General features: G+C 41.4%; 3 protein-coding genes across 4 annotated transcripts in view; 1 reads left to right on the top strand and 2 right to left on the bottom strand.

Annotated features, from left to right (window-relative positions):
- Positions 1–25,030, bottom strand: part of LOC132159410 (zinc finger protein 501-like) — a 531,393-nt gene that overhangs the window by 382,316 nt on the left and 124,047 nt on the right. The window lies entirely within an intron of this gene.
- The window catches only part of LOC132157170 (zinc finger protein 883-like), a 499,035-nt gene that overhangs the window by 429,099 nt on the left and 44,906 nt on the right, over positions 1–25,030 (bottom strand). The gene's annotated exons all lie outside the window — the stretch shown is intronic.
- LOC132092557 (zinc finger protein 595-like) lies at positions 3,249–6,051 on the top strand. Of its 2 annotated transcripts, none has more exons than XM_059498955.1 (2): positions 3,249–3,333; positions 4,413–6,051. In XM_059498955.1, exon 2 carries the CDS (start codon positions 4,782–4,784, stop codon positions 5,979–5,981), a length of 1,200 nt encoding a protein of 399 aa, XP_059354938.1. In that variant the 5' UTR covers positions 3,249–3,333; positions 4,413–4,781; the 3' UTR covers positions 5,982–6,051. The 2 variants fall into 2 exon arrangements, with proteins under 2 accessions (XP_059354938.1, XP_059354860.1); XM_059498877.1 differs by lacking the exon at positions 3,249–3,333 and adding an exon at positions 3,541–3,857.

The following is a 25,030-nucleotide window of genomic DNA, read 5'->3' as shown; positions in this document are numbered from 1 at the left end:
TGGTGCTGGGCTGGCGACCCTCTTGTGCTGTGGCGCTGGACCGGTGGCCAACTTGGGCATTGGCGCTGGGTTAGCGGCCATCTTGTGCTGTGGCACTGGATTGGTGGCCATCTTGGGCCGTGGCTCTGGACCGGTGGCCAACTTGGGCATCGGCGCTGGGTTAGCGACCATCTTGTGCGGTGGCACTGGGCTGGCAGCCATCTTGTGCTGTGGCGCTGGATTGGCGGCCATCTTGGGCAATGACTCTGGACGGGCGGCCATCTTGGGCCGAGGCTCTGGACCGGTGGCCAACTTGGGCATCGGCGCTGGGTTAGCGGCCATCTTGTGCGGTGGCACTGGGCTGGCAGCCATCTTGTGCTGTGGCGCTGGATTGGCGGCCATCTTGGGCAATGACTCTGGACGGGCGGCCATCTTGGGCCGTGGCTCTGGACCGGTGGCCAACTTGGGCATCGGCGCTGGGTTAGTGGCCATCTTGTGCTGTAGTGCTGGGCTGGCAGCCATCTTGTGTGGTGGCGCTGGATTGGCGGCCATCTTGGGCCAGGACTCTGGACGAGCGGCCATCTTTGGCATTGGCGCTGGGTTAGCGGCCATTTTGTGTTGTGGTGCTGGGCTGGCAACCACCTGGTGCTGTGGCGCTGGGCTGGCGGCCATCTTGGGTTGTGGCGCTGGCTCAGCAGCTGTGACGTGAACAGTCTTAGGGATCTCTAGGATCTTTGACAGCGTGGAGAAATAATCCAAGAATGAGTCCGCGGCCATCTTGGGCGTTGGCGCTGAGCTGGCGGCCATCTTGCACCGTGGCGCTGGACTGGTGACCACCTTGTGCTGTGGCGCTGTGCTGGCGTCCATCCTGTCTCTTGGCGCTGATCTAGTGGCCATCATGGGCAGTGGCGCCACCATGGCGGGCGTGCACTTCTTCTCTCCTCTCTGTCCGCCATGGTGAGATGGTGGCTCTGACCCATTCCACACGAGCCCCGGGTCGAAGGGAGGCCATGGTTGAGAGCGATGCCGAGTCTCCTCTCGACCACTCCCTCCTCGGCGTCCTCCCCTGGTCCCCCGGAAAACCACCAGGCGAGTTCCCTCAAAACCGTCTCTCTCCCGCTCTGTGGCTGGGGATGAGACATAGGCAGACATACCGCTGGTTCTTACTGTGACGGAGTCCTTCTGTCACGGCCGGGATCCAATGAGGCACGGAGATAGAACCAATTGCGAGTAAGTCTTTTATTAAGGGGTAATCCAAAAAGCATAAACAGTCCAGGCAGGGGTCAATAGGAAACATCCATCCAAAACATAAATTAAACAAGAAGACAAAGCAAGGGCACGAACTGACGGACATGAATAAACAACGACTCCGTGACACATACTAAGACAGACCGGGTTATATACACAAGGAGAGACAAACGCTAATGGGAAACTGACAGGGTGTGATGATAGGTAATTAGTGACAGCTGGGTGCAATAATTAAGCAGGGACGTGAGGAATGTGAGGAATTAATGAAGTGAAAGACACCGTGGGAAAAGAGGACATCTAGTGGACACCCAGGGAACACAACCCAGACACTGTGACACCCACCTTTTTGCCAGGGTTGATACTGTCCCTTTGGTTAGCATTACAAAAACTCTCCTGCACAGCAAAATAGTCAAATTTAACACTCCTGGAATGTATATATGACAATAAATAAATTCATCCACAAATCAATACATGTTTACATTTATTTATTTAAATTGAAACATTGTAACTTTATTCCTGCACCAAAAAGTCTTCACATTCAGTTTTTTCAATACATGTAAACAACATTTTCTTACAAAAATTAAAACAAAATGTTAAAGCAAATCAGTGTAAAGGCACGAAATACGTATTCTTATTTGGTCCATATGTATTCTGAATTTCATTAGGTTTCTCCACCTTTTTCCTGATGTATAAATCAGGAAGCTTCAGTGTAGCTTCCGGTCTCATTTGCGTCCAGCTAGTTTTAGCTGTACAAAACAGTTAGTTTTGCTGCTTGATATTGACAATTGATTTGTTCTTGCATGCTGTTTTAATCTGTTATCTATATTAAGAACACACTTGTTTGTAATGCAAACAGTTTTAATGTTTACTGCACGTTGTTATTCTCCTTGTTATAGTGGCTAATGAAACGAAGTCTCACCCATATACTTACTTCTGCGCTGAGGAAAAAGGTGGATAGTGCTTAAGTTTATCTCCTTAAACCACAGCATCTCATTCATTACCATAAAAGCTGAATGCAGGGTCGTACTTAGCTGATGCGGGGCCCAGTGCAAAGTAAGGAGCGTTTCCGGGTGGGGGCTCATTCAGTCTGTTTACCCCTCAAGTGTGGAGTCCGGTGCGACCGAACCAGTTGCACCCACTAAGGACGGCCCTGGCTGAATGTATGTTACTGATCACTGAACAAAGTCTGTGCCAATGGCGTTTGGACCTCCTTGGAAACGTAGTCTCTTTCTTTTTTTCAGGACGACAGGATCCGGTTCTCTGCTGTTTCCAGCTAAGCAAGAAATCCACTCCCACTTGCAGCATCACAAAAGTGCTCCTGTAAAGTTGGGGGGGGGGGGGGGAAACAGAATAAATTCACATCCATTAATCAAAGCTATTATTAACAAGTGAAATATCAGAGACAAGTATCAATTACAATACAATAATAGTTTACTCAAAACATTTACCCTAAAATTCTGTCATCATTTTTTTTTATCTTCACGTGGTTCCAAACCTGTAGGGTCCCCCCCCCCCCAAAAAAAATGATGTCATAATTTATTTACCTGACTGCTGGTCTCATGAGAGTCTTTTAGCAAAGCAAAGCAATTCAATCCAACTCAACTAGGAAAAGCACACAAGTTGTGAACAAGTAAGATGAATAAAAACAAAATAAAATAGAATCTATATACAGCACTTTTTTTTCCTCTGAGGTAAACATGTCATTTTGACTGTCATGACAAACGAAGTTCCAGTCCGGAGTCACATTTTTATTGATCTTGGTTTTTTTTTTCAGAACTTGTGTGCAATTCAGAGTGAACTGAACTAATAGTGTCTCATGAACACACAACCACGCACAGAGACCAACAATCAAGTCAGGATGTCTGTTAAATAATATGAAAAAGTTCAGTATGTTTCTCATCAAACCTTACTGTATAACCCCAGAAAACTTGGAATATACATCACGTGATACATAAGACCACTTTATTATACTTTTGCTTCTATTTTAACAGCTTGATGTTATTTGCCATAGACTGACATTATATGGACAAGCACATTTGGGACGTTTTATTTAAATCTCCTTTTGTGGTCGAACAAAGAAACGTATGACATAGGACAAATTCAAGGGTGAGTAAAAGATCATTTAAGTTTGACCTATCCCTTTAAGGAAAAGCATTTAACTCACTGTAAAAGTAAAAATTTTGTTGTAAAAATAATTTTTTAATGGATTTTTTTAATTCCCTGTATTTTCTTTCTTTCTTTCTCTCTCTCTCTCTCTCTCTCTCTCTCTCTCTCTGTTCCTTTGATGCTATTATGAATGTAACTAATTAAAGTTGAAAACACTGTTATCATCTATATGTGTTGTGTTGCTGTTCTTGTTATGCAATATAAACAAAACTAAAACCAAACTTATTTAACAGCCGAACACTTGACCTTACATCAGCGTGTAATATCGGAAGTGTCACGTAATTAATCAGTGAGTCCCGTTAGATCAGAGGGAGGGGCGGGGTTTGTGAGCTATACTGGGTCCAGCCGCTGGGGGCGATCGAGACGCGCTGGCGTCACTCTGCAGCAGCGCTCGTGAGGATCACTCGGTGTGCGCATGCGCGAGTAAGAGAGCGGAGCTGCGCGAGAGTACCGAGAGGTGTACGGTGAGTGCGAGTCCTGTTTATCTTTTCTTTCTTTTCTATTATTTGCTAACGGAATCAGAGAAGTCACATGTAGAAGAGAACAAAAGAAAAGCACTCTTTCGCATCCGTTCCTCGGGTTTGTAAACTGTAGCTACTCACGGATTCATGCAGCAAGCTCACAGGTTTAGGGCAGCAAAGATAATTCTCACTGACCAAGGCAAAGAGTCTAACCAGGTTTATATTTATCTGTATCAATTAAAATGTTCATATGTGCATAGGATTCTGATTATACACAACATTTATGGATTTAGTGTATATTTAGTCTAATGTATGTTTTGCGCACACCACACAAATATTTTTAAGCTTTCAGTGCATACATAAATACAAAAACAACAAGGCATATAATAAAAAAATAAAAATAAATGAGCATAAACGAATAAGTATAAGACAGTATAAAACAGAATAGCCAAAGCCTCAAACATCACATTTAAATCGGTAACAATCTGATTGGGAAAAAAAAGTAAATACATTTAATGCTTGTAAATTATGTTGAGTATGTTTGTAATTCCATTGCAGTGTTTGCTACTGGCGACCTGGATGAAGCGCTATGAAGCAAGAAGTTGACTGAGCAAAGCCAAAGAACAGAAGCAGGAGATAACATGATGATTAAAAGGAGCAAAGTTTACTGAAAAATCTTAGTTGGATATTTTTCAATCCTCACACTTTATCTGACCAGTACCCATCCAACAAGTAGTGTTTTACCTAAGTTTGAAAAGACATCAGAAAATACATACTGCTGTGAGAGAGTACATGTGCTTTGAGTGTGGGAAGACTTTTACTACGGCGGGCAGTTTTAAAAAAAAAAAGCACCAGAGGATCCACACTGGAAAAAAAAAACATGTGATCAATGCGGGAAGAGATCCACAATAAAAGCAAACCTTACAGATGAGAGTTCATACCAGAGAGAAACCATTCATGTGTGATCAGTGTGGAAAGCGTTACATTTCCTCGTCAGCCATAAAGGTACACATGGACATCCACACTGGAGAGAAACCGTACACATGTGATCAATGTGACACTTTTTTTTTGAGAGCTTCATACCTGAAACAGCACATGAGAGTTCATACAAAGGAAAAACCACATTCCTGCCATTTGTGTGGAAAGAGTTTTTCATGTCCAGAACATTTAAAAGTGCATCAGAAAATACATACTGGTGTGAGAGAGTACATGTGCTTTGTGTGTGACAAGACTTTTAGTTCAGCAAGCAGTTTAAAAACGCATGAGAGGATTCACACTGGAGAGAAACCGTACAAGTGTTCACACTGTGACAAGAGATTCAGATATTTAGGAAATCTGAAAACACATGAGAGGATTCACACTGGAGAGAAACCTTACAAGTGTTCACACTGTGATGAGAGATTCAGTCAGTCAGGAAATCTGAAAACACACGAGAGGATCCATAATGGAATGAAACCTTTTAAGTGCTCACACTGTGATGAGAGATTCAGTCAGTCAGGAAATCTGCAAAAACATGAGACGATCCACACAGGAGAAAAACCTTACACATGTGATCAGTGCGGGAAGAGTTTTGCAACAAAAGAAAACTTTACGGACCACATGAGAGTTCATACTGGAGAGAAACCGTTCACTTGTGATCAGTGCGGGAAGAGTTTCTCACAATCATCAACCCTCAAGTTACACATGAAGATCCATACTGAAGAGAAACTGTACACATGTGATCAGTGTGGGAAAATGTTTTTGTGGTCTTCAAACCTGACAACACACCTGAAACTTCATGCAAAGGAGAAACCACATTCATGTCATTTGTGTGGAAAGAGTTTTCCATTAATACAATATTTGAAAGCACATCAGAAAATACATACTGGTGTGAGAGAGTACATGTGCTTTGAGTGTGAAAAGACTTTTATTTCAGCAAAGTGTTTAAAACGGCACCAGAGGATTCACACTGGAGAAAAACCTTTCAAGTGTTCACACTGTGACAAGAGATTCCGTGATTTAGGACAGGTGAAAAGACATGAGAGGATTCACACTGGAGAGAAACCGTATCACTGCACTGAATGTGGGAAGTGTTTCAAACATTCATCTTCTTTACACAATCATACAAAAAACATTCACAGTAAGTAGATCATCTTCAGATACAGTACTTTCAGATCTGATGCTGCATCCATTACAAGAATCATAAGGAAACATTATCTGAAGTTTTAACAGTGAATAAAGTTAATTTTCATCTACAAAAACAGCAGATTCAACTGAGATTCAGATCAGCTCAAAGATACAGTTTCTCCCCAAATAACACTGTAACAAAGGTTTATTCTTGTACATCATTTTGCTTCATGATATTAATGATATCCCAGGGGGCGTATTACAGAAAACTTCAGATATATGTTAAATTAGGATTTTTTTTTTGTATAACAGAAGCAAATCTTAACTTGATTTGGGATTCGTATCCTATCATACAAAGTCGTATCTTATCTCTAGTTTGGAAATCTTAAATGGCATCAAGTTGGACAATCCACTATCAGGTCTGTCACCAAGGAAACCAACACTGCAGCTGCTGATGAGGGAAACAGAATAACAGAAGCTACGTCACTTTAGCAAAAAAACATTACCAAGGCATTAGTCAATGGTAGAATCCTTTCTGTAGTAGCTTCTGCCCTAAATGTTGTCCTAACTGAAATTATCATGGTTACCAAACAGATGAGATAATATTTTAAAGTTAGGATCTCTCTATTACCATGGCAGCCTAGACACCTTTACCAGACCGGATGAACTTTACGACCCAATGGCATGTCAAGAGTCCTCGCTCTCACTACCTTTCTCCAAAGGAAACACCCATAATGCCCATAAAAACACTCTTCTCTAATTAATTCATAGGAAAAAAAAATTGGGGGATGAATTCACACATCCTCAGGTCACTGTGTATATTATTACTGTTCTCGTATGTTGTCTTTTGTATTGTATACTGTTTTATGCATGCATTATGATAGATCACTAGTTAAAATAACCTCATCTATACCATGTTTGGTCTCTTTGAATTCGTGTTTTGATGATCTAAGTGAGAGTGTACATGATATGATGATACCTATTCCTATACCTGATTCTATTGGTTCAGAAATGTGTTAGACTAGTTTGTGTTGGTGTTTAGTTAATAAAAATCTTGTGCACAGATTACACGGGTTTCTGATTGTGTCACTGCTTTTGAATAATGTCCCTTTGATGAAATGATGTAGGTACATGCTTTAATGCAGGGGTGTCAAACTCATTTTGGTCTGGGGGCCACATACAGCTTAATCTGATCTCAAGGGGGCCAGACCAGTAAACTCATAGCAAAATTACATATATATAACAATAAGTCCTCTTTTTTCTTTGTATTAATGCAAAGACGTACATTATAAAAATCTTTATATTAAATGAATTGTTCTTTTACAAAATATATTATGAACAAGTAGTATGTGCAATTTCAACAACACTATTACTCAGTTTAACATTTATTTAAGTGCATTATGCATAAACAACTGATCACAGTTAGTGTACAATGTCGCAAAACATTTAGTCACAGTTTTGTGGAACTTAAAAACACTGTCCTGCATGTTAACATAAATCAAACATAAAAATATAGAAATTACTTAAAATCCATTTTACAATTCTGGGAAGCAATTCTGAACACATGAATTGACTCCACACACTAAGTGGCAGCTGTTTTAAAAAGAAAATATTAGTAAAATGTTTTTTGTTTTTTTTAAGTAAACAAATTTACTTTATCAATTTGCCCCAGTTGCGTGACATCTGTAATATCGGTACTCTCATCAACTGCAACAGAAAATGCCAGAAATGACTCCACTTTGCGTTTCAGTTGGCTGTCCAAATCTGCAGATAGTTTCGAAATCCTGTCTGCCACGGTATTTCTCGTCAAGCTAATATTGGCAAAAGCTTGTCGCTTCTCAGGACACACAATTTCGGCAGCCTTCAAAATGCAATTTTTGACGAACTCCCCCTCACAGTACAGCTTTGATGCTAATGCTATTTCGCTAGCAATTAGGTAGCTGGCTTTCACTGGATCATCGCTGGCCTCTTGGCTCGGGGTGAAAACAGATTGCTGTTTCCTCAGATCCACCAACATTTCATTTACCTTTTGTCTTCTCAGTTCTCCAAGGAAGCTTTTGTATTTTGTTTCGGTCCAATCTTCATAAAATGTTGCATGATTGTGTAGAATCATATAATGCATACCTTAATTGCGAAGTAAGAGAAATAGGCCTGTTTTCACTTGGACTATTAGCTTCTTTCCCAGCTTTACGTAATGGAACTACTACAGATTCTTTTCAGCACCTAATTGACCCTTTTCCCATACCTTATTATAGAACTATAAAATAATACCTTTTGATGATTCACTTACATTTGAATAACATTATATAGCATATCTGATCTTTACACAGCTCTGATAACCTAGTACTTCTTAATGCACTAAATTTAATTATACTATACTTAATAGCAAATTAAGTTTATTTTCATCTTCCATAATTAATTCTCTATATCTTAAAACTGTAAAACATAAAATAAATCAGGTCAAATGACAAAAAAAGGTAAAATAAAGTAAAATATTTTAAATCTAATATAGTGCAAAAACAAATTTTTACGGAATTTTCATAAAGAATAAAATAAATAAATAAAAACTTATTTTACAGGTTTTTCTTTGAATTAAGATATTTTACTTCAACGGTTTTGTTTGGCAGCCCTGGCTGCCAGTCATTTTACAGTTTTTTTTAATTAGAATTTTTTTACAGTGTAAAATGGTTATTTTACAGGTTTTTCGTAGATTATAATGACCAAACACCATCAAAAAGTGATGGCACCAATAGTTTTATGGAGAAATTGTGTTATTTTACAGGAATTTCCTAGATTATAATGACCAAACACCTTCAATATTGAAAAAAGTGACAGCATTAAAGGTTCTAATGACAAACATTATTATTTAACACACCTTTGCTAAAGTTTTATAATAAAACACATTTAATAAATTGTCAAGACGTGCTCAAGATTGTAAATTAATTTTGGAGGACAAAAATAAATTTGTAAAAAAAAAAAAAACTGTATATGTAATGATGAGCCAGAGACGTTCGGATCCAAATGCAGCGCTTTATTAAAGAATGGTCAAACAGGCAGAAATCAGGAATGGCGTCAGGTGTGTCAGGGATAACCAGAGTCGAAACCAGAAACAAGCAGAGATCGGGGCAGGCAGCAGAGAATCAGAGTCGGAGTAATCAGTCCGAAGATCAAACACGGGAATGACAAAACACAGGGAGAAACGCTCGGAAATGTTAGACAGGCTAGACAAGACTTCGCATTGAGTGAGAGTGAGTGTGCTGCTTTTATGTGTGTGTGTAAATGAGGTGCAGGTGTGGCAAGGAAATTGGCTGATGAATGAGGTGCAGGTGTGGCGGGGTGATTGTGATGCAGTGACTCATGGGTAATGTAGTTCGGGTGTGGTGCAACAGTATGAGAGGTGCTAGTGTCCAAGTGACATCTGGTGGTTGATGGGTGGAATGGTCCTGAGTGGAGTGCCCTCTAATGAAGTTCATGGGCACTCCATCTAATAATCGTGACATAGCCCACCCCCAAAGGAGCGGCTTCCAGACGCTCAAAACAATCTAGGAGGGCGGTGGAGCGGAGGCGGAACAGGGGGAGGGATGGAGGGCCAGGTCCATGAGGAAGTGCAGTGGACTGGGGCAGAGCAGGTGGAACTGGAGCCCTTCCTGGGCCTAACTCAGGAAAACAGGAGCCCCTCCTGGGCCTGGCATAGGAAACAGGGGCCCGCCATGGGCTTAACTCGGGAACGGGAGCCCGCCATGGGCCTAACTCTGGAACAAGGGTCCACCAAGGCAGAGCAGGTGGCGTGGCAGCCCACCAGAGTGGAGCAGGTGGAGCTGGAGCCCACCAGGGAGGAGTAGAGGACCACCACAGCTGAGAAGACGGGACAGAAGCCAACCAGGGCGGTGCAGAGGACCACCACAGCCGAGCAGACGGGACAGAAGCCCACCAGGGCGGTGCAGAGGACCACCACAGCCGAGCAGACGGGACAGAAGCCCACCAGGGCGGAGCAGAGGACCACCACAGCCGAGCAGACAGGACAGAAGCCCACCAGGGCGGAGCAGAGGACCACCACAGCCGAGCAGACGGGACAGAAGCCCACCAGGGCGGAGCAGAGGACCACCACAGCCGAGCAGACGGGACAGAAGCCCACCAGGGCGAAGCAGAGGACCACCACAGTGGAGTCGATGGCACCGGACCGCAAGTCTGCTCAGGTGGGACTGAAACAGAGAACATTGACAGGTTAATAGCGGCCTCCGTGGCCGTGATGAGATGGTAGCTGGCCTCCTTGGCCATTACAGGGCAGGCGGTTAGTTCATGGAGGACCTCCGTGGCCATGACAGGACAGACAGAGAGTTGGTGGATGGTCTCCGTAGCCCAGACCGGAATGAATGAGAGCTCATTGACGGCCTCCCTGGCCGTGACAGGATAGGACGAGAGCTCTGAGATGTGACGAGGCTCTGGGAGTTCGGCTGAGATGTGACGAGGCTCTGGTAGATCTTTGGTGATTTGATTGGGTTCATGAAGATCATTGATGACTTGACTTTGCTCATGAAGATCATTAATGACTTGACTTTGCTCATGAAGATCGTTGGTGACTTGACTTTGCTCATGAAGATCGTTGGTGACTTGACTTTGCTCATGAAGATCGTTGGTGACTTGACTTTGCTCATGAAAATCGTTGGTGACTTGACTTGGTTCCTGAGGATCAACTGTGACTTGACTTAGTTCATGGAGGTTAATGGTGACTTGACTTTGCTCATGAAGATCATTGATGACTTGACTTTGCTCATGAAGATCATTGATGACTTGACTTTGCTCATGAAGATCATTGATGACTTGACTCTGCTCATGAAGATCATTGATGACTTGACTTTGCTCATGAAGATCATTGATGACTTGACTTAGTTCACGGAGGTTAATGGTGACTTGACTTTGCTCATGAAGATCGTTGATGACTTGATTTTGCTCATGAAGATCGTTGGTGACTTGACTTAGTACACGGAGGTTAATGGTGACTTGACTTTGCTCATGAAGATCATTGGTGACTTGACTTTGCTCATGAAGATCGTTGGTGACTTGACTTGGTTCCTGAGGATCAACTGTGACTTGACTTAGTTCACGGAGGTTAATGGTGACTTGACTTTGCTCATGAAGATCATTGATGACTTGACTTTGCTCATGAAGATCATTGATGACTTGACTTTGCTCATGAAGATCGTTGGTGACTTGACTTTGCTCATGAAGATCGTTGGTGACTTGACTTAGTACACGGAGGTTAATGGTGACTTGACTTTGCTCATGAAGATCATTGGTGACTTGACTTGGTTCCTGAGGATCAACTGTGACTTGACTTAGTTCACGGAGGTTAATGGTGACTTGACTTTGCTCATGAAGATCATTGATGACTTGACTTTGCTCATGAAGATCATTGATGACTTGACTTTGCTCATGAAGATCGTTGGTGACTTGACTTTGCTCATGAAGATCGTTGGTGACTTGACTTAGTTCACGGAGGTTAATGGTGACTTGACTTTGCTCATGAAGATCGTTGGTGACTTGACTTTGCTCATGAAGATCGTTGGTGACTTGACTTAGTTCACGGAGGTTAATGGTGACTTGACTTTGCTCATGAACGTTAATGTTGACTTGACTTTGCTCATGAAGGTTAATGGTGACTTGACTTTGCTCATGAAAATCGTTGGTGAATTGACTTGGTTCCTGAGGATCAACTGTGACTTGACTTAGTTCATGGAGATAATGGTGACTTGACTTTGCTCATGAAGATCATTGATGACTTGACTTTGCTCATGAAGATCATTGATGACTTGACTTTGCTCATGAAGATCATTGATGACTTGACTTTGCTCATGAAGATCATTGATGACTTGACTTTGCTCATGAAGATCATTGATGTTTTGACTTTGCTCATGAAGATCATTGATGACTTGACTTAGTTCACGGAGGTTAATGGTGACTTGACTTTGCTCATGAAGATCATTGATGACTTTAATCGGTCCTTGAAGATCACCAGTGACTTGACTCTGTCTATGAAGAACACCAGTGACTAGCCTTGGCTCTGGAAAGTCCATGGTGACTAGCCTTGGCTCTGGAAAGTCCATGGTGACTAGCCCTGACTCTGGAAAGTCCATGGTGACTAGCCCTGACTCTGGAAAGTCCATGGTGACTAGCCCTGACTCTGGAAAGTCCATGGTGACTAGCCCTGACTCTGGAAAGTCCATGGTGACTAGCCCTGACTCTGGAAAGTCCATGGTGACTAGCCCTGACTCTGGAAAGTCCATGGTGACTAGCCCTGACTCTGGAGAGTTCACTGGAACCTGACTCGACTCTGGAGAGTTCACTGGAACCTGACTCGACTCTGGAGAGTTCACTGGAACCTGACTCGACTCTGGAGAGTTCACTGGAACCCGACTCGACTCTGGAGAGTTCACTGGAACCCGACTCGACTCTGGAGAGTTCACTGGAACCCGACTCGACTCTGGAGAGTTCACTGGAACCCGACTCGACTCTGGAGAGTTCACTGGAACCCGACTCGACTCTGGAGAGTTCACTGGAACCCGACTCGACTCTGGAGAGTTCACTGGAACCCGACTCGACTCTGGAGAGTTCACTGGAACCCGACTCGACTCTGGAGAGTTCACTGGAACCCGACTCGACTCTGGAGAGTTCACTGGAACCCGACTCGACTCTGGAGAGTTCACTGGAACCCGACTCGACTCATGAAATTTCACTGTTGTTTTACTTGACTTTTGGGTGTTAGTAGTGACTTGACCTGACTCTGGAAAGTCGACGGGGCTGGCGGCCATCTTGTGCAGTGTCGCTGGGCTGGTGGTCATCTTGTGCAGTGGCGCTGGGCTGGCGGCTATGACGTGAGTGAGTCCAGGGTCGTGGGCCTCTGCGACACCCACAGTGAATGTTGAGCCAACAATCAGCAGTGCATAGTCCATAAACTGACTAAGAGATGAGCGGGGACCCTCACTGATTACTCGTGACCTTAGTGGTTCATTTAGCCCATCACAAAAAAAGTCAATCAGCACAAAATCCGGCAGATCAGAGAAAAAGGTGAGGCCTAAGTACTCTTGTACATAGTCCTCGAGTGATCCAGTGCCCTGCTTGAGGGCTAATAGGCTTGCCATCTCCATACCTGACCAGTGTCCACACAAAAAGCTGCTGGATCCTGAGTGGCGAAGTCTTCTGTAATGATGAGCCAGAGACGTTCGGATCCAAATGCAGCGCTTTATTAAAGAATGGTCAAACAGGCAGAAATCAGGAATGGCGTCAGGTGTGTCAGGGATAACCAGAGTCGAAACCAGAAACAAGCAGAGATCGGGGCAGGCAGCAGAGAATCAGAGTCGGAGTAATCAGTCCGAAGATCAAACACAGGAATGACAAAACACAGGGAGAAACGCTTGGAAATGTTAGACAGGCTAGACAAGACTTCGCATTGAGTGAGAGTGAGTGTGCTGCTTTTATGTGTGTGTGTAAATGAGGTGCAGGTGTGGCAAGGAAATTGGCTGATGAATGAGGTGCAGGTGTGGCAGGGTGATTGTGATGCAGTGACTCATGGGTAATGTAGTTCAGGTGTGGTGCAACAGTATGAGAGGTGCTAGTGTCCAAGTGACATCTGGTGGTTGATGGGTGGAATGGTCCTGAGTGGAGTGCCCTCTAATGAAGTTCATGGGCACTCCATCTAATAATCGTGACAGTATAAAACGTATTAAAATCTCCGTAAACATTTAATCTAAATAAAATGGAATGATTCAGTTGATAAATTACAGTATATATCTTAAATTAAATACAACATTTTAACTACTAGTAATTATCAGTAGAACAGTTATCAAATTCTCAAATTTAAGGATTAAAGTGAAATTTTCTAAACATACTGAACACAAAACTGATACATTTACAAGATTCCACACCATATTGATTTTAAACATTAAACAATTTAGATTTTAAGGAATACGCCATTTCTTTTGGAAATAGGCTCATTTTACAACTACTCCAGAGTTCACCAGTTCTGGGTCTGGCGGTAACAATTTTAGCATAGCTTAGCATAGATCATTGAATCGGACTATACCATTAGCATCTCTCTCAAAACAAATGACCAAAAAGTTTTGATGTTTTTCCTATTTAAAACTTGATTCTTCTGCAGTTACATTGTCTACTTAGACTGACGGAAAATGAAATGTTGTGATTTTCTAGGCCGGTATGGCTAGGAACTATACTCTCATTCCTGTGTTATAATGAAGGAACAGTGCTGACATACCATGGATGCAGCAGGTGGAATGATATTACGCAGTACCTAAAAACTTAATTTTATTTATTTATTTATTTAACCTTTATTTATCCAGGTAAACTGTTTAAGAGCCACTTCTCATTTACAAACATGACCTGGCCAAGAGGCTACGGGAATAAATGGGAACATACTGTATAACTGTACATAGTCAAACACATGACACATAGAACAAGCAATTTAATAAAAAAAATATAGACAACAAAGAAAAAAAAACAGAAAAAGAAAAACAATAAAGTGATTGAAAGTGGAGTCTGGGTAACCGGTTTTCGGCTAAAAAGGATATATTTTGTCTTACTTGTGTTAATATGGAGGTGGAGATTGTCAAAAAACTGCTCTATAGAGGTGAAGCTGAGTTTAAGACTGGAAGCCGCAGAATTTGGAGAGGATCCACCTGAGTACAAAATGGTATCATCTGCATAAAGATGAATCCGGGAAGTGCCAGCAACTCTGGCTATATCATTGATGTAGATAGAAAAAAGGCTTGGGCCCAGGATGGAGCCTTGAGGCACACCTTTAGAGATAATAAGTGGGTGATACATGATGTTTTCAACCTTCAATTTCTGGACATGGTTGGTGAGATCTGCAACCAATCACAGCTAGATGAGGACAAAGCAATACTGGAAAGCTTATATAAAAGGATCCTATGGTTGACAGAGTAAAAGGCCTTAGCAAGGTCTATAAAGGTGGCAATACAGACCTGCTTGCTGTCTAATGCTGTAATTACATCATTAAGGACCTTTGTAGTGGCTGTTAAGCACCCATTTCCCATTCGAAAACCAGATTGCATGTCAAATAATATATGATTCTTATCCAAGAAATCATTTAACTGTTTTTGGACAAGCTTCTCCAAAACTTTGGCAAGGCATGGTAGGATGGAAATTGGGCAATAACAATTTGGGTCAGATTCACAAAAATTATGGCTGATTTCCAATCAATAGGGAACCCGGGGAGCTGTAGGGACATGTTAAATAGTCTTGTGACCGGAGCGACAATAATGTGGGCTGCAGCTTTAAAGAACATGGGATTAAGACCATCAAGGCCAGCAGATTTGTTTGTACTCAGCTTGGTGAGTTCATTGTGGACTTCAGAGGTGGAGAGAGGCATAAAGGAGAAGCCACTGATGCTTGGTGAAGAAAGTTGGACAATTGCTGAGTCTGTAACTGAAGTGTCCATTGAGACTGGATTAGGGTTTGAAATTGAAACTGTATGGGTTGCATTAATAAAATAATGATTTAGAAGTGAGGCCATCTGAGACTTCTCAGTAATAATAATGTCATTAAATAACATAGAAACTGGTAAATGAGGGGAAATAACTTTATTTTCCATTACCTTGACTGTTTTCCAGAATGTCCTACCATCAGTGCAACATGTGGTGAGTTTCTCTTTAAAATTACAGATTTTGGCATTTCTGATCATTGACGGAAGGCTAGCCAGTCAACTGGAGATTAAGTAGAGCGGGCCTTTCTCTATAGGGCATTTTTATGATAAATAATCTTAGGCAGGTCATTGGAAAACCAGGGACTATATCGATTTTGTATTCTAAACTTTTTCAAAGGGGCATGATTACTCATAAATAAGACTGAAAGTGTTTTTAAAAAAAGATCATGCCTCTTCCAAGGAGGGGAAGGAATGAATTCTGTCCCAGGACACAGCTGCAAAATCTTGGAGAAAAGCTTGCATGTACAGGTTTTTCAAAGAGCGCTTGGTTACAATTATTGTGGGGCTTTTAAATGAAAGGCCAGAGCGTATACATGCAATAGCGCAATGATCACTTATTTGACTAAAGACTCCAGCTTGATAATTAGATGGAGTGTTAGTCAAAATAGAGTGGATGATGAGGAGGATTTAGGATTAGCTCTGGTGGGCTCAGATATCATCTGAGTAAGGTTTAGAGCATCAAACTGTTGCAAAACTGTATCTGGGGGATTGATCATATCCCAGTTTAGATCACCCATAAGGACAAACTCAGAAGATATGTATGGAGCTATGTTACGTCCCCCAGCTCTGTTTGATCCTAATCATGTGTTTGAATGCAGTGTCTCTTCCCCTTCTCTTAATTACAGATGATCCACACCTGTGCGGAGCCCTATAAAGAGCTACCGAAACCACATCTGAGTGCGTACACAGAGAGCTGGAGAACAGAGCCGATGCACTGCCGTGCTGTTTAACTTTATAGTGATTGATGTCCACCCAGTTGTAGAAAACGTTCCATTTTTGTAGTTGTTTTTTTGTGTTACCATATCTTTCATTTGTTAACCTTTCTATTAAAACAAACATACCCCTACCTTTGACACGAGCTGATCTGTGTGCGTCTCTCCTTGATGTTAAGGGTGGTGTCCGTGCGCCCGTAACGTTAGTGGAGGCTCGTCTGAGATTAATAATTTAATTTAAATCGGACTTTAGTGTTTAGTGTGAATTGCGGAACATTTTAAGGATACAACATTTTGGTGAGTATTCTGGTAGGCAACTATGGTTGTCTGTGCTTTTGTTTAGTCGACTGTTTATTATATATCTCAGGAGGGGGCACGTGAGAGGCCTCGAGCTGAGTAAGCCACTGAAGATTGCGTAGGTATTTAGGATTTTTTTTGTTTTGTTTTTGTGTATGTGTGTATAGTTAGATAGAGAAGTTGGACAACATTTTTGCTTATCAGAATACCTTTTAGTGTAGTTGTATAGCTTGTAGTATATTGTGGCATATTGCCTATTTAGTGATCACTGGTACTTTGGAGGTACTAGTGTATTAGTAAAATTTTATGGGTGGACATAAAAAAATTGTGGTCTTTGTAGCCTACACTGTGCTTTTCGTTTGACCACTTTAGATATTTGCTACTTTGTAGCTTGATCGCAGTTAAACTGCTTAGGTGAGTGCTTGTATATGTATTTGTGTGTGTAAAAAAAAAAAAATATTTGTGATCTTGTTGCATTGAGGTTTTTTCTTTTTGCGCTTAAAATGGCAACAGAGGAAGCATTTAAGGAACCCTCTACTGAGTTATTTTTTAAGATTTTCAAAAGAGCAGTTGCTAAACTTAGCTGCAACTTATGAGGTTGAGATCACTTCTGCTGAGAAACACACCAAATATACAATCAGGGCCATCTTACAAGCTGCTTTAATTAATAAGGGCATTCTGCCTGTAGAAAAACAATCTCCCGTGTCTACGGAGGCATGAAGCATGAGCATGAACTTGAACATCGATTGGCATTGAGAAAGTTAGAAATCGAGGCCCAGAGGGAAGGTGTCGCTCCTTCTGATCCTAATTTATTTGATGTCACTCGCCATATCCGTCTTGTGCCACCTTTTGTGGAAAGAGAGGTGGAAAAATATTTTCCACACTTTGAGCGTGTCGCTACCAATTTAAACTGGCCGAGAACGGCGTGGGCATTCCTCCTGCAATGCGTGTTAGTGGGAAAGGCGCAGGAGGTTTACTCATCATTAACAGTAGAGCAGAGTGGTGACTATGATGTAGTGAAAGCGTCAGTTCTGAGGTGCTATCAGCTGATCCCTGAAGCATACAGACAGAAGTTTAGGAACTTAAAAAAAATGGAGCGTCAAACTTTTGTTGAATTTGGTCGAGATAAAGCAGCCCTCTTTGATCGTTGGTGCTCGGCACAACAGGTTGATAGTCAGGAGAAATTGCTAATTGAACTAATTCTTCTAGAAGAATTTAAGAACTGTCTGCCAACCACAGTGGCCACCTATCTACCTGAGCAGAAGGCCGAGTCAATTTCTGAAGCTGCTATCCTTGTTGATGAATACGTTCTAACGCATAACATTAGCAGAGACCGTTTTCGCTTAAGAATTAATCCCTCTATGACCTCTGATGCAGACAGGAAACCGAGTGCAATAAAACAAGATGACCGACACTGTTTTTATTGTAAAAAGCCCGGGCATATCGTCGCAGACCGCTTAATATAAAAAAAAAAAAACAGTCCACCAAACCAATGGGTCTCGTTAGTTCTGCGAAGAAAGTATCACCTATCCTTTGTACAGGGTTAAAATCAGAGAAAGCCCAGTCCATGTATGATCCCTTTCTGACGAATGGGACCTTATCTGTGCTGGGCGAGAAAGCTGTTGCTATGCGCATCTCGCGAGATACGGGTGCTGCGCAGTCCTTCCTCCTTCATTGTTTGTTGCCATTGTCCGAAAAGACTGCAACTGGTAGTAGTGTTCTTGTTCGAGGAATCGAGATGGGTTTTCTTGATGTTCCCTCACATAACGTGCATCTCGAGTCAGATTTGGTGTCTGGTGATGTGGTTGTTGGTGTGCAAGACTTCTAGCCGATCCCCGGTGTCACATTCTTTCTTGGCAATGACCTAGCCGGTGGGAACGTGTGGAGTCGGGGTGATGTCCCACCAGAGGTTGTGTCAGTGCCGCTCAGTCAAGGGTGCCCTGATGAGTGCTCACTAAAATTCCCTGACGTTTTTCCCACTAGTGTCGTCACTAGGTCCCAGACTCAAAGGTTGAGGGATTCAGTACCTCCTAAGGATGTAGACCTAAGTGACAATTTTGATGCTCACCCCGCAGAGTGTGAGAGGCTATTCGAACCCCCTTCCACTCCATGCCACGGTAGTCCTGTACCTGTGGCGAACGGTGAGAAAGAAAAAAAAACAAAAGAGCCAGATGTGTTGCTGTCCTTAGAGAAACTTATTAATGCTCAACAAAAAGACCCCTCTCTTGTTTCATGTTTTAATGCAGTTCAATCTGTTTCAGACCATGCCAGCGAGAGCCCTGCCTTTTTCATCAGAGACGGTTTGCTTATGCGGACGTGGAGACCTCAGAAAAGTAATGAGTGGAATGACATTGAGCAAATCGTTATGCCGGTTGAAAATAGATGTGCTATTCTGAGTGTCGCACATGATGGTGTTTCTGGTCATTTAGGTGTGACTAAAACATTCAACCGCATTCTTCGTCATTTTTTTTGGCCTGGGCTGAAGCGTGATGAGGCAGTATTGTAAAATGTGCCATGTCTGCCAGGTTAGTCGTAAACCAAACCAGATAATTCCACCTGGACCGTTGTACCCCATACCTGCTCCAAACAATCGAAAAGGGGCTTCATCGGAGAATATGACTTTGCCCCAGTCCTCAGCAGTCCATTCACTTTACTTTCTCAGAAGATCAATCTGTCCTTGATGTCTTTTTTGGAGAGAAGTGGCTTCTTTGCTGCCCTTCTTGACACCAGGCCATCTTCCAAAAGTCTTCGCCTCACTGTGCGTGCACATGCGCTCACACCTGCCGGCTGCCATTCCTGAGCAAGCTCTGCACTGATGGCACTCCCATCCAGGAGCTGAATCCTCTTTAAGAGATGATCCTGGTGCTTGCTGGACTTTCTTGGACGCCCTGAAGCCTTCTTTACAAGAATTGAACCTCTTTCCTTGAAGTTCTTGATTATCCTATAAATTGTTGATTTAGGTGCAATCTTAGTAGCCACAATATCCTTGTCTGTGAAGCCATTTTTATGCAACGCAATGATGGCTGCACGCGTTTCTTTGCAGGTCACCATGGTTAACAATGGAAGAACAATGATTTCAAGCATCACCCTCCTTTTAACATGTCAAGTCTGCCATTCTAACCCAATCAGCCTGACATAATGATCTCCAGCCTTGTGCTCGTCAACATTCTCACCTGAGTTAACAAGAGGTTTACTGAAATGATCTCAGCAGGTCCTTTAATGACAGCAATGAAATGCAGTGGAAAGGTTTTTTGGGATTAAGTTAATTTTCATGGCAAAGAAGGACTATGCAATTCATCTGATCACTCTTCATAACATTCTGGAGTATATGCAAATTGCTATTATAAAAACTTAAGCAGCAACTTTTCCAATTTCCAATATTTATGTAATTCTCAAAACTTTTGGCCACGACTGTAGGTTCATATAGGCCTCAGATCAGGTGGAGTAGGCCCGAGAACCTCTCAAAATAGCTATAGCCAGATAGCATAGCCTTTAGTGTGTGCTGGAAGCAAACCACAATGCAACTGGAGATAGATGTTGTTATCTTGCTCTAAATCCTGTTTCAGCAACCCGTCACAGATCTAGGCTGTAGACAAGCCACACTGCAGATAGTCCTCAAACCAAATAATAGGCCAAGGGCTCACAAAAATAACAGGATAGAATATCCATAACTACAAAAACTTAGTTAAGATTAAATGAGGGCACTATCTGGATTATGTCAGTAGGTGTGTTTACATGGACACTTTTTCCTTCCATCAGATTGAATTCATTCTGATTGATGAATCCGAACGCAGTGTTTACATGAACGCTGAATAAAGTAATCGGGTTGATATGCACGTTTACATGACACAGGCTTACAACTGTATTTGATCTTTGGACATGTTCAGTGCACGAACACACACGATTCCCTCCGTTCCAAGATGCGTGTATTAGCAGCGACTCTGCAATTGCTTCTTTTTTTGGTTTTAAAAATTAGACTTAATATTATTCTATTTCTGTTGCTAATTCGGAGACAAGCTCGCAATGTCTTGTGCCGTGCTGCGTGTATTTATCAAGCTATTCCAATGCCCCTTCCCGATCCCAGAACAAGACGTCTGTGGATGAGAGTTCAAAGCAAGGACTGGTGGGACAACCTCGTCTTGGATTACTTCACAGACGAGGAGTGGAATGAGAATTTTAGGATGACACGACTATCATTTATGACACTATGTTCAATGGTGGAGGGGTACATGGCACCTGATAAAGTTACGGTGAGAGCACCAATACCACTGACAATGCGAGTCGCAGTCGTATTGTATAAACTCGGCAGCTGTGCAGAATACCCTGTCATCTCCAATCAATTTGGAGTCCATTAAAGCACAGTCAAGAAATTTGTTCTGTAAGGGCATGGTGAGAGGACCAATAAAGCAGCTGATCCAAGTGCCAAATGAAGAGGAAGCACTGGAGATCGCCAGGAACTTTCAGGAAATGCATAACATTCCTCAAGTAATGGAACTCATAGATGGCACACATATTCCAATCCTCCCTCTTCCAGATGGTTACAAGGACTTTGTGATCCGGAAAGGCTGGCCTTCTTACATTTTGCAAGCTGTTGTCGATCACAAATCATGGTGAGCCAATTAATTTTTTATATGGTTTATTTTAAATGTGCTTATTCAAAATAATTAAAAGTAATTCATAATTAAATAATAATACTTGTTTAAAAAAATGCATTTATGAAGGTAATTTTTAAAAAAAAATTATTTTACAAACATAAAAAAAAACATACTTTGTGAATAGTTTTTGGAGCATCAGCTGCAAGATGCCCGGCAGTGCACATGATGCCAATGTTCTACGCCAGTCTGACCTCTTCCAAAGATCTCACCTGCTGCCAGAGGTGAAGCTTGTGACAGCTTTAGTTTTTGAAGAGAACACAAATTAAATGCTTCTTATTCAGCTTATTTTGTAATTTTTAGAGTGTGAAGAAAATAGAGGGACACAATATCAGGCTTTTAATAGTAGGGGATCCTGCATACCCCCTCCTTGACTGGATCTTAAAAGTATATATCAATTCTTCACATCTAACCCCTGAACCGGAGTCTTTCAATGCCTACCTGAGCTCACTACGGTTGGGAGTTGAGAACACGTTCGGGATCTTGAAGTCAAGGTGGAGGGTGCTGCTAAAGAGAAGTGATTTTCACTTCAGCTTCACACCAACTGTGATTGCCATTTGTTGAGCAATACATAACTTTTGCCAGACTCATAAGGACAATGCCAACAGTATGGAAGCAGATTAGTCTCAAATATAATTCACGCAAAAAACACGATTCACACATGCGTAGACAATTTCACATGCATGAAACCTAATTCACGTACACACAAAAAAAATTCATGTGCGTGAAAAAAATATATATTCACAAAAAGCAATTCACATGCGCAAAATAAAATTATATATTTATAAAATACGTTTTACAAATGCAAAAAACAATTTGTAGATATACAACTGTGCACAAAAACCTTTCAATGTTTAAAATGTACGAGTGTTTGAATGTACGAATCGTCATTTACTACGAATCCACTGGGATTTGTGTGTGTGTGTTTTTGAGACTTTCCTGGCAGAGCTCTCTTCCCATGTGGGTCTGTCGTACTCTTTAGCCAATCAGATGTGAGCATACCATTCAACCAATCATATCATAAGCCACTGAGTGCATTCAAGGAGCACGATTCTGCGCACCCTTTGCGCAATATGGATTAATTAGAACGGAAATTAAGCCTTTACATCAGTAATCCAGCATGGCGAATGAAGAACGGGAAGCACGGGTAAGAGTTTAGTTTATTTCATAAAAGTCTGAGTTTACACATTTTATCGTTTACACATTCAATCAAGACAGTTTTTCTAGTTAGAAAACTAGTTAGAAAAATACAGTTGTAACAGGACAGTTACAGTAATTATAAATTAAACTGCAATCAGGATAGTAAAAAGAGAGACCTGTAAAGACAAAAGTAACATTTTGAGAGTTGTGAAATTATAATTCTAAATAATCTTGTTTTATAAATTGTTGTCTGTTAGGTCAGTGTGTACTTTCTTACAGTAATACATTTTAAAACATGTAGCCTAGTCATTGTTAACCATTACGTTGAAGCAATGTAGTTCGATCAAGATAAACAACATCACATATTTAGAAACGTTGTTTAATTTGTAACTATATATGTTATAGTGGTTCTCAACCTTTTTTTCCACTGGACCGCACTATGGTCCAAGTCCAAGCGGATTGCACAGGTTCGAGTAGCAATGGGCTTCTTACTGCCTCCACATGTGCAATTGTGCTTTTGAAGCCTACTCACCACGCGCACCTGTCCGCACAGTCATAAAAAAAATGTGAGGTACGCGTTCGTCCTCTCAGAGCCTCCGCACACACTCTCCCATGACGATGATTACGTCACGCCTACCTAGCGGTCCATAACGGTCTCCCCACGGACACGGAAAGTTTAACATATGGCTTAAGATGCAGTCTGTAAGACGCGCATGGCAGCATGACTTGACGCGACATTGCAGAAAATGTGCGTTCACAAATGTAGCCTATGTTGATCCAAATATGGAAAGCACATTCGAATTGAACAATATAAGGTTCTCTCCAGAGATGTTTTGCCACATTTCTTCAATTAAGGATGATTGCTATGTAATATATGGTGTTCCCATTTGTCTGAACTTCAAGTAAAATGCGGGGCAAACCGAAAATCCAGCACTCTCCTTCACTACTGATACTGCGACTATTATTTTTTATACGTGTTCATTCGCTGGCATTTTTCACATTTCTTTTTTTTCTCCCTTAAAAACAAATTTGTCCATTATGATGCTCAATTTTACCGAACTAATGGCTGTTGATTGAATTCTGCCAAAGTGGGCGCTTGTATGTGTTCGTTAAAAGAGTAATGTTATGTGAGTTCTGTTACTGAGCCTGTGTCTGTCACTCGTCCTCTTAAAAGTGGAAGCTTGTGCTTTGTTGCATTATATTGAAACTTTGTTGATGTTCTTTGTTCATGACTCTTTATATGGCGATAAAAGACAGCTTTGTTGCGTTTTTTTTAAGTGGGGATTGGGGGTGCGCCAACCCGGTTGGGACATAGAAGGGGGAGCACAGGAAAAAAAGTTTGGGAACCGCTGCATAACATAACGGTTATGGAAATTAGAACGACAGTACATTGAATTAAATTGCAATTAAGTTACAAACGATCCACATCATTAAAGAGAATAAGCTCCGAAATATATAAAATAAATAAAAACGAGGATCAATCTGCGACAAACTTTTCAAGTGCGACAATAAATAACCTACACACGATCCACAACATAATTAAGTTGCAAAGAGCATAGGCTCAAACATAAAATAAAATGAAAGGGGATGCATCTGGAACTTTTCGAGTGCAGCGCAAAAGTCGCTCAGCCTGCAGGAGAGAGAGATTTTTTATTTGCTCATTTTCTTTCTCTATACTCTTCGTCTCTGTTGCCTCCAAATCTTCACTCTCTCTTGGCCCCTCTCCTCCTGACTAACAACTTTATCATAAGATGTCCGACTTGACAGTTTCTCTGATTTCAGCCAGTTAAGCATATTTATAATATATATTATGGAATGAATGAAACGAGTTGGCACGCATATTAGCCTACAGTACATAAAAGAAGAACAGTGCGTTGAAGACAGCATCTGTCTTCTACGTTTCCATCGAAAACTAATAAATTATAGTTTTTTTTTTAAATAAAAGTGATTACAAAGGAAATGTTTACTGTTCATGTTTTTTTATTGTATGGAAAAATCCCATTAAAAAAAAAAAAAGACCGCCATTACATTTTGGGAATCCCTGAACTAAACGATCATGAAGTCGCTGAAGAATATACTGCTTTAGATATTCCTAAATTATAAGAAGAGAAAGATGCATTACAATGTACAGACAATATATTTACAAATTAAACAACGTTTCTAAATATGTGATGTTGTTTATCTTGATCGAACTACATTGCTTCAGCTTAATGGTTAACAATGACTAGGCTACATGTTTTAAAATGTATTACTGTAAGAAAGTACACACTGACCTAACAGACATCAATTTATAAAACAAGATTATTTAGAATTATAATTTCACAACTCTCAAAATGTTACTTTTGTCTTTACAGGTCTTTCTTTTTACTATCCTGATTGCGGTTTAATTTATAATTACTGTAACTGTCCTGTTACAACTGTATTTTTTCTAACTAGAAAAACTGTCTTGATTGAATGTGTAAACGATAAAATGTGTAAACTCAGACTTTTATGAAATAAACTAAACTCTTACCCGTGCTTCCCGTTCTTCAT

Source organism: Carassius carassius, chromosome 1 (assembly GCF_963082965.1).
Source record: "Carassius carassius chromosome 1, fCarCar2.1, whole genome shotgun sequence".
Lineage (NCBI taxonomy): Eukaryota > Metazoa > Chordata > Actinopteri > Cypriniformes > Cyprinidae > Carassius > Carassius carassius.
Note: the sequence above shows the minus strand (reverse complement) of the source record. Positions and strands in the feature narration are given on the sequence as shown.

What these genes read in the sequence shown, in the direction of transcription:
- LOC132092557 (XM_059498955.1), top strand. Translation starts at nt 4,782, where the DNA reads ATGAGAGTTCATACCAGAGAGAAACCATTCATGTGTGATCAGTGTGGA.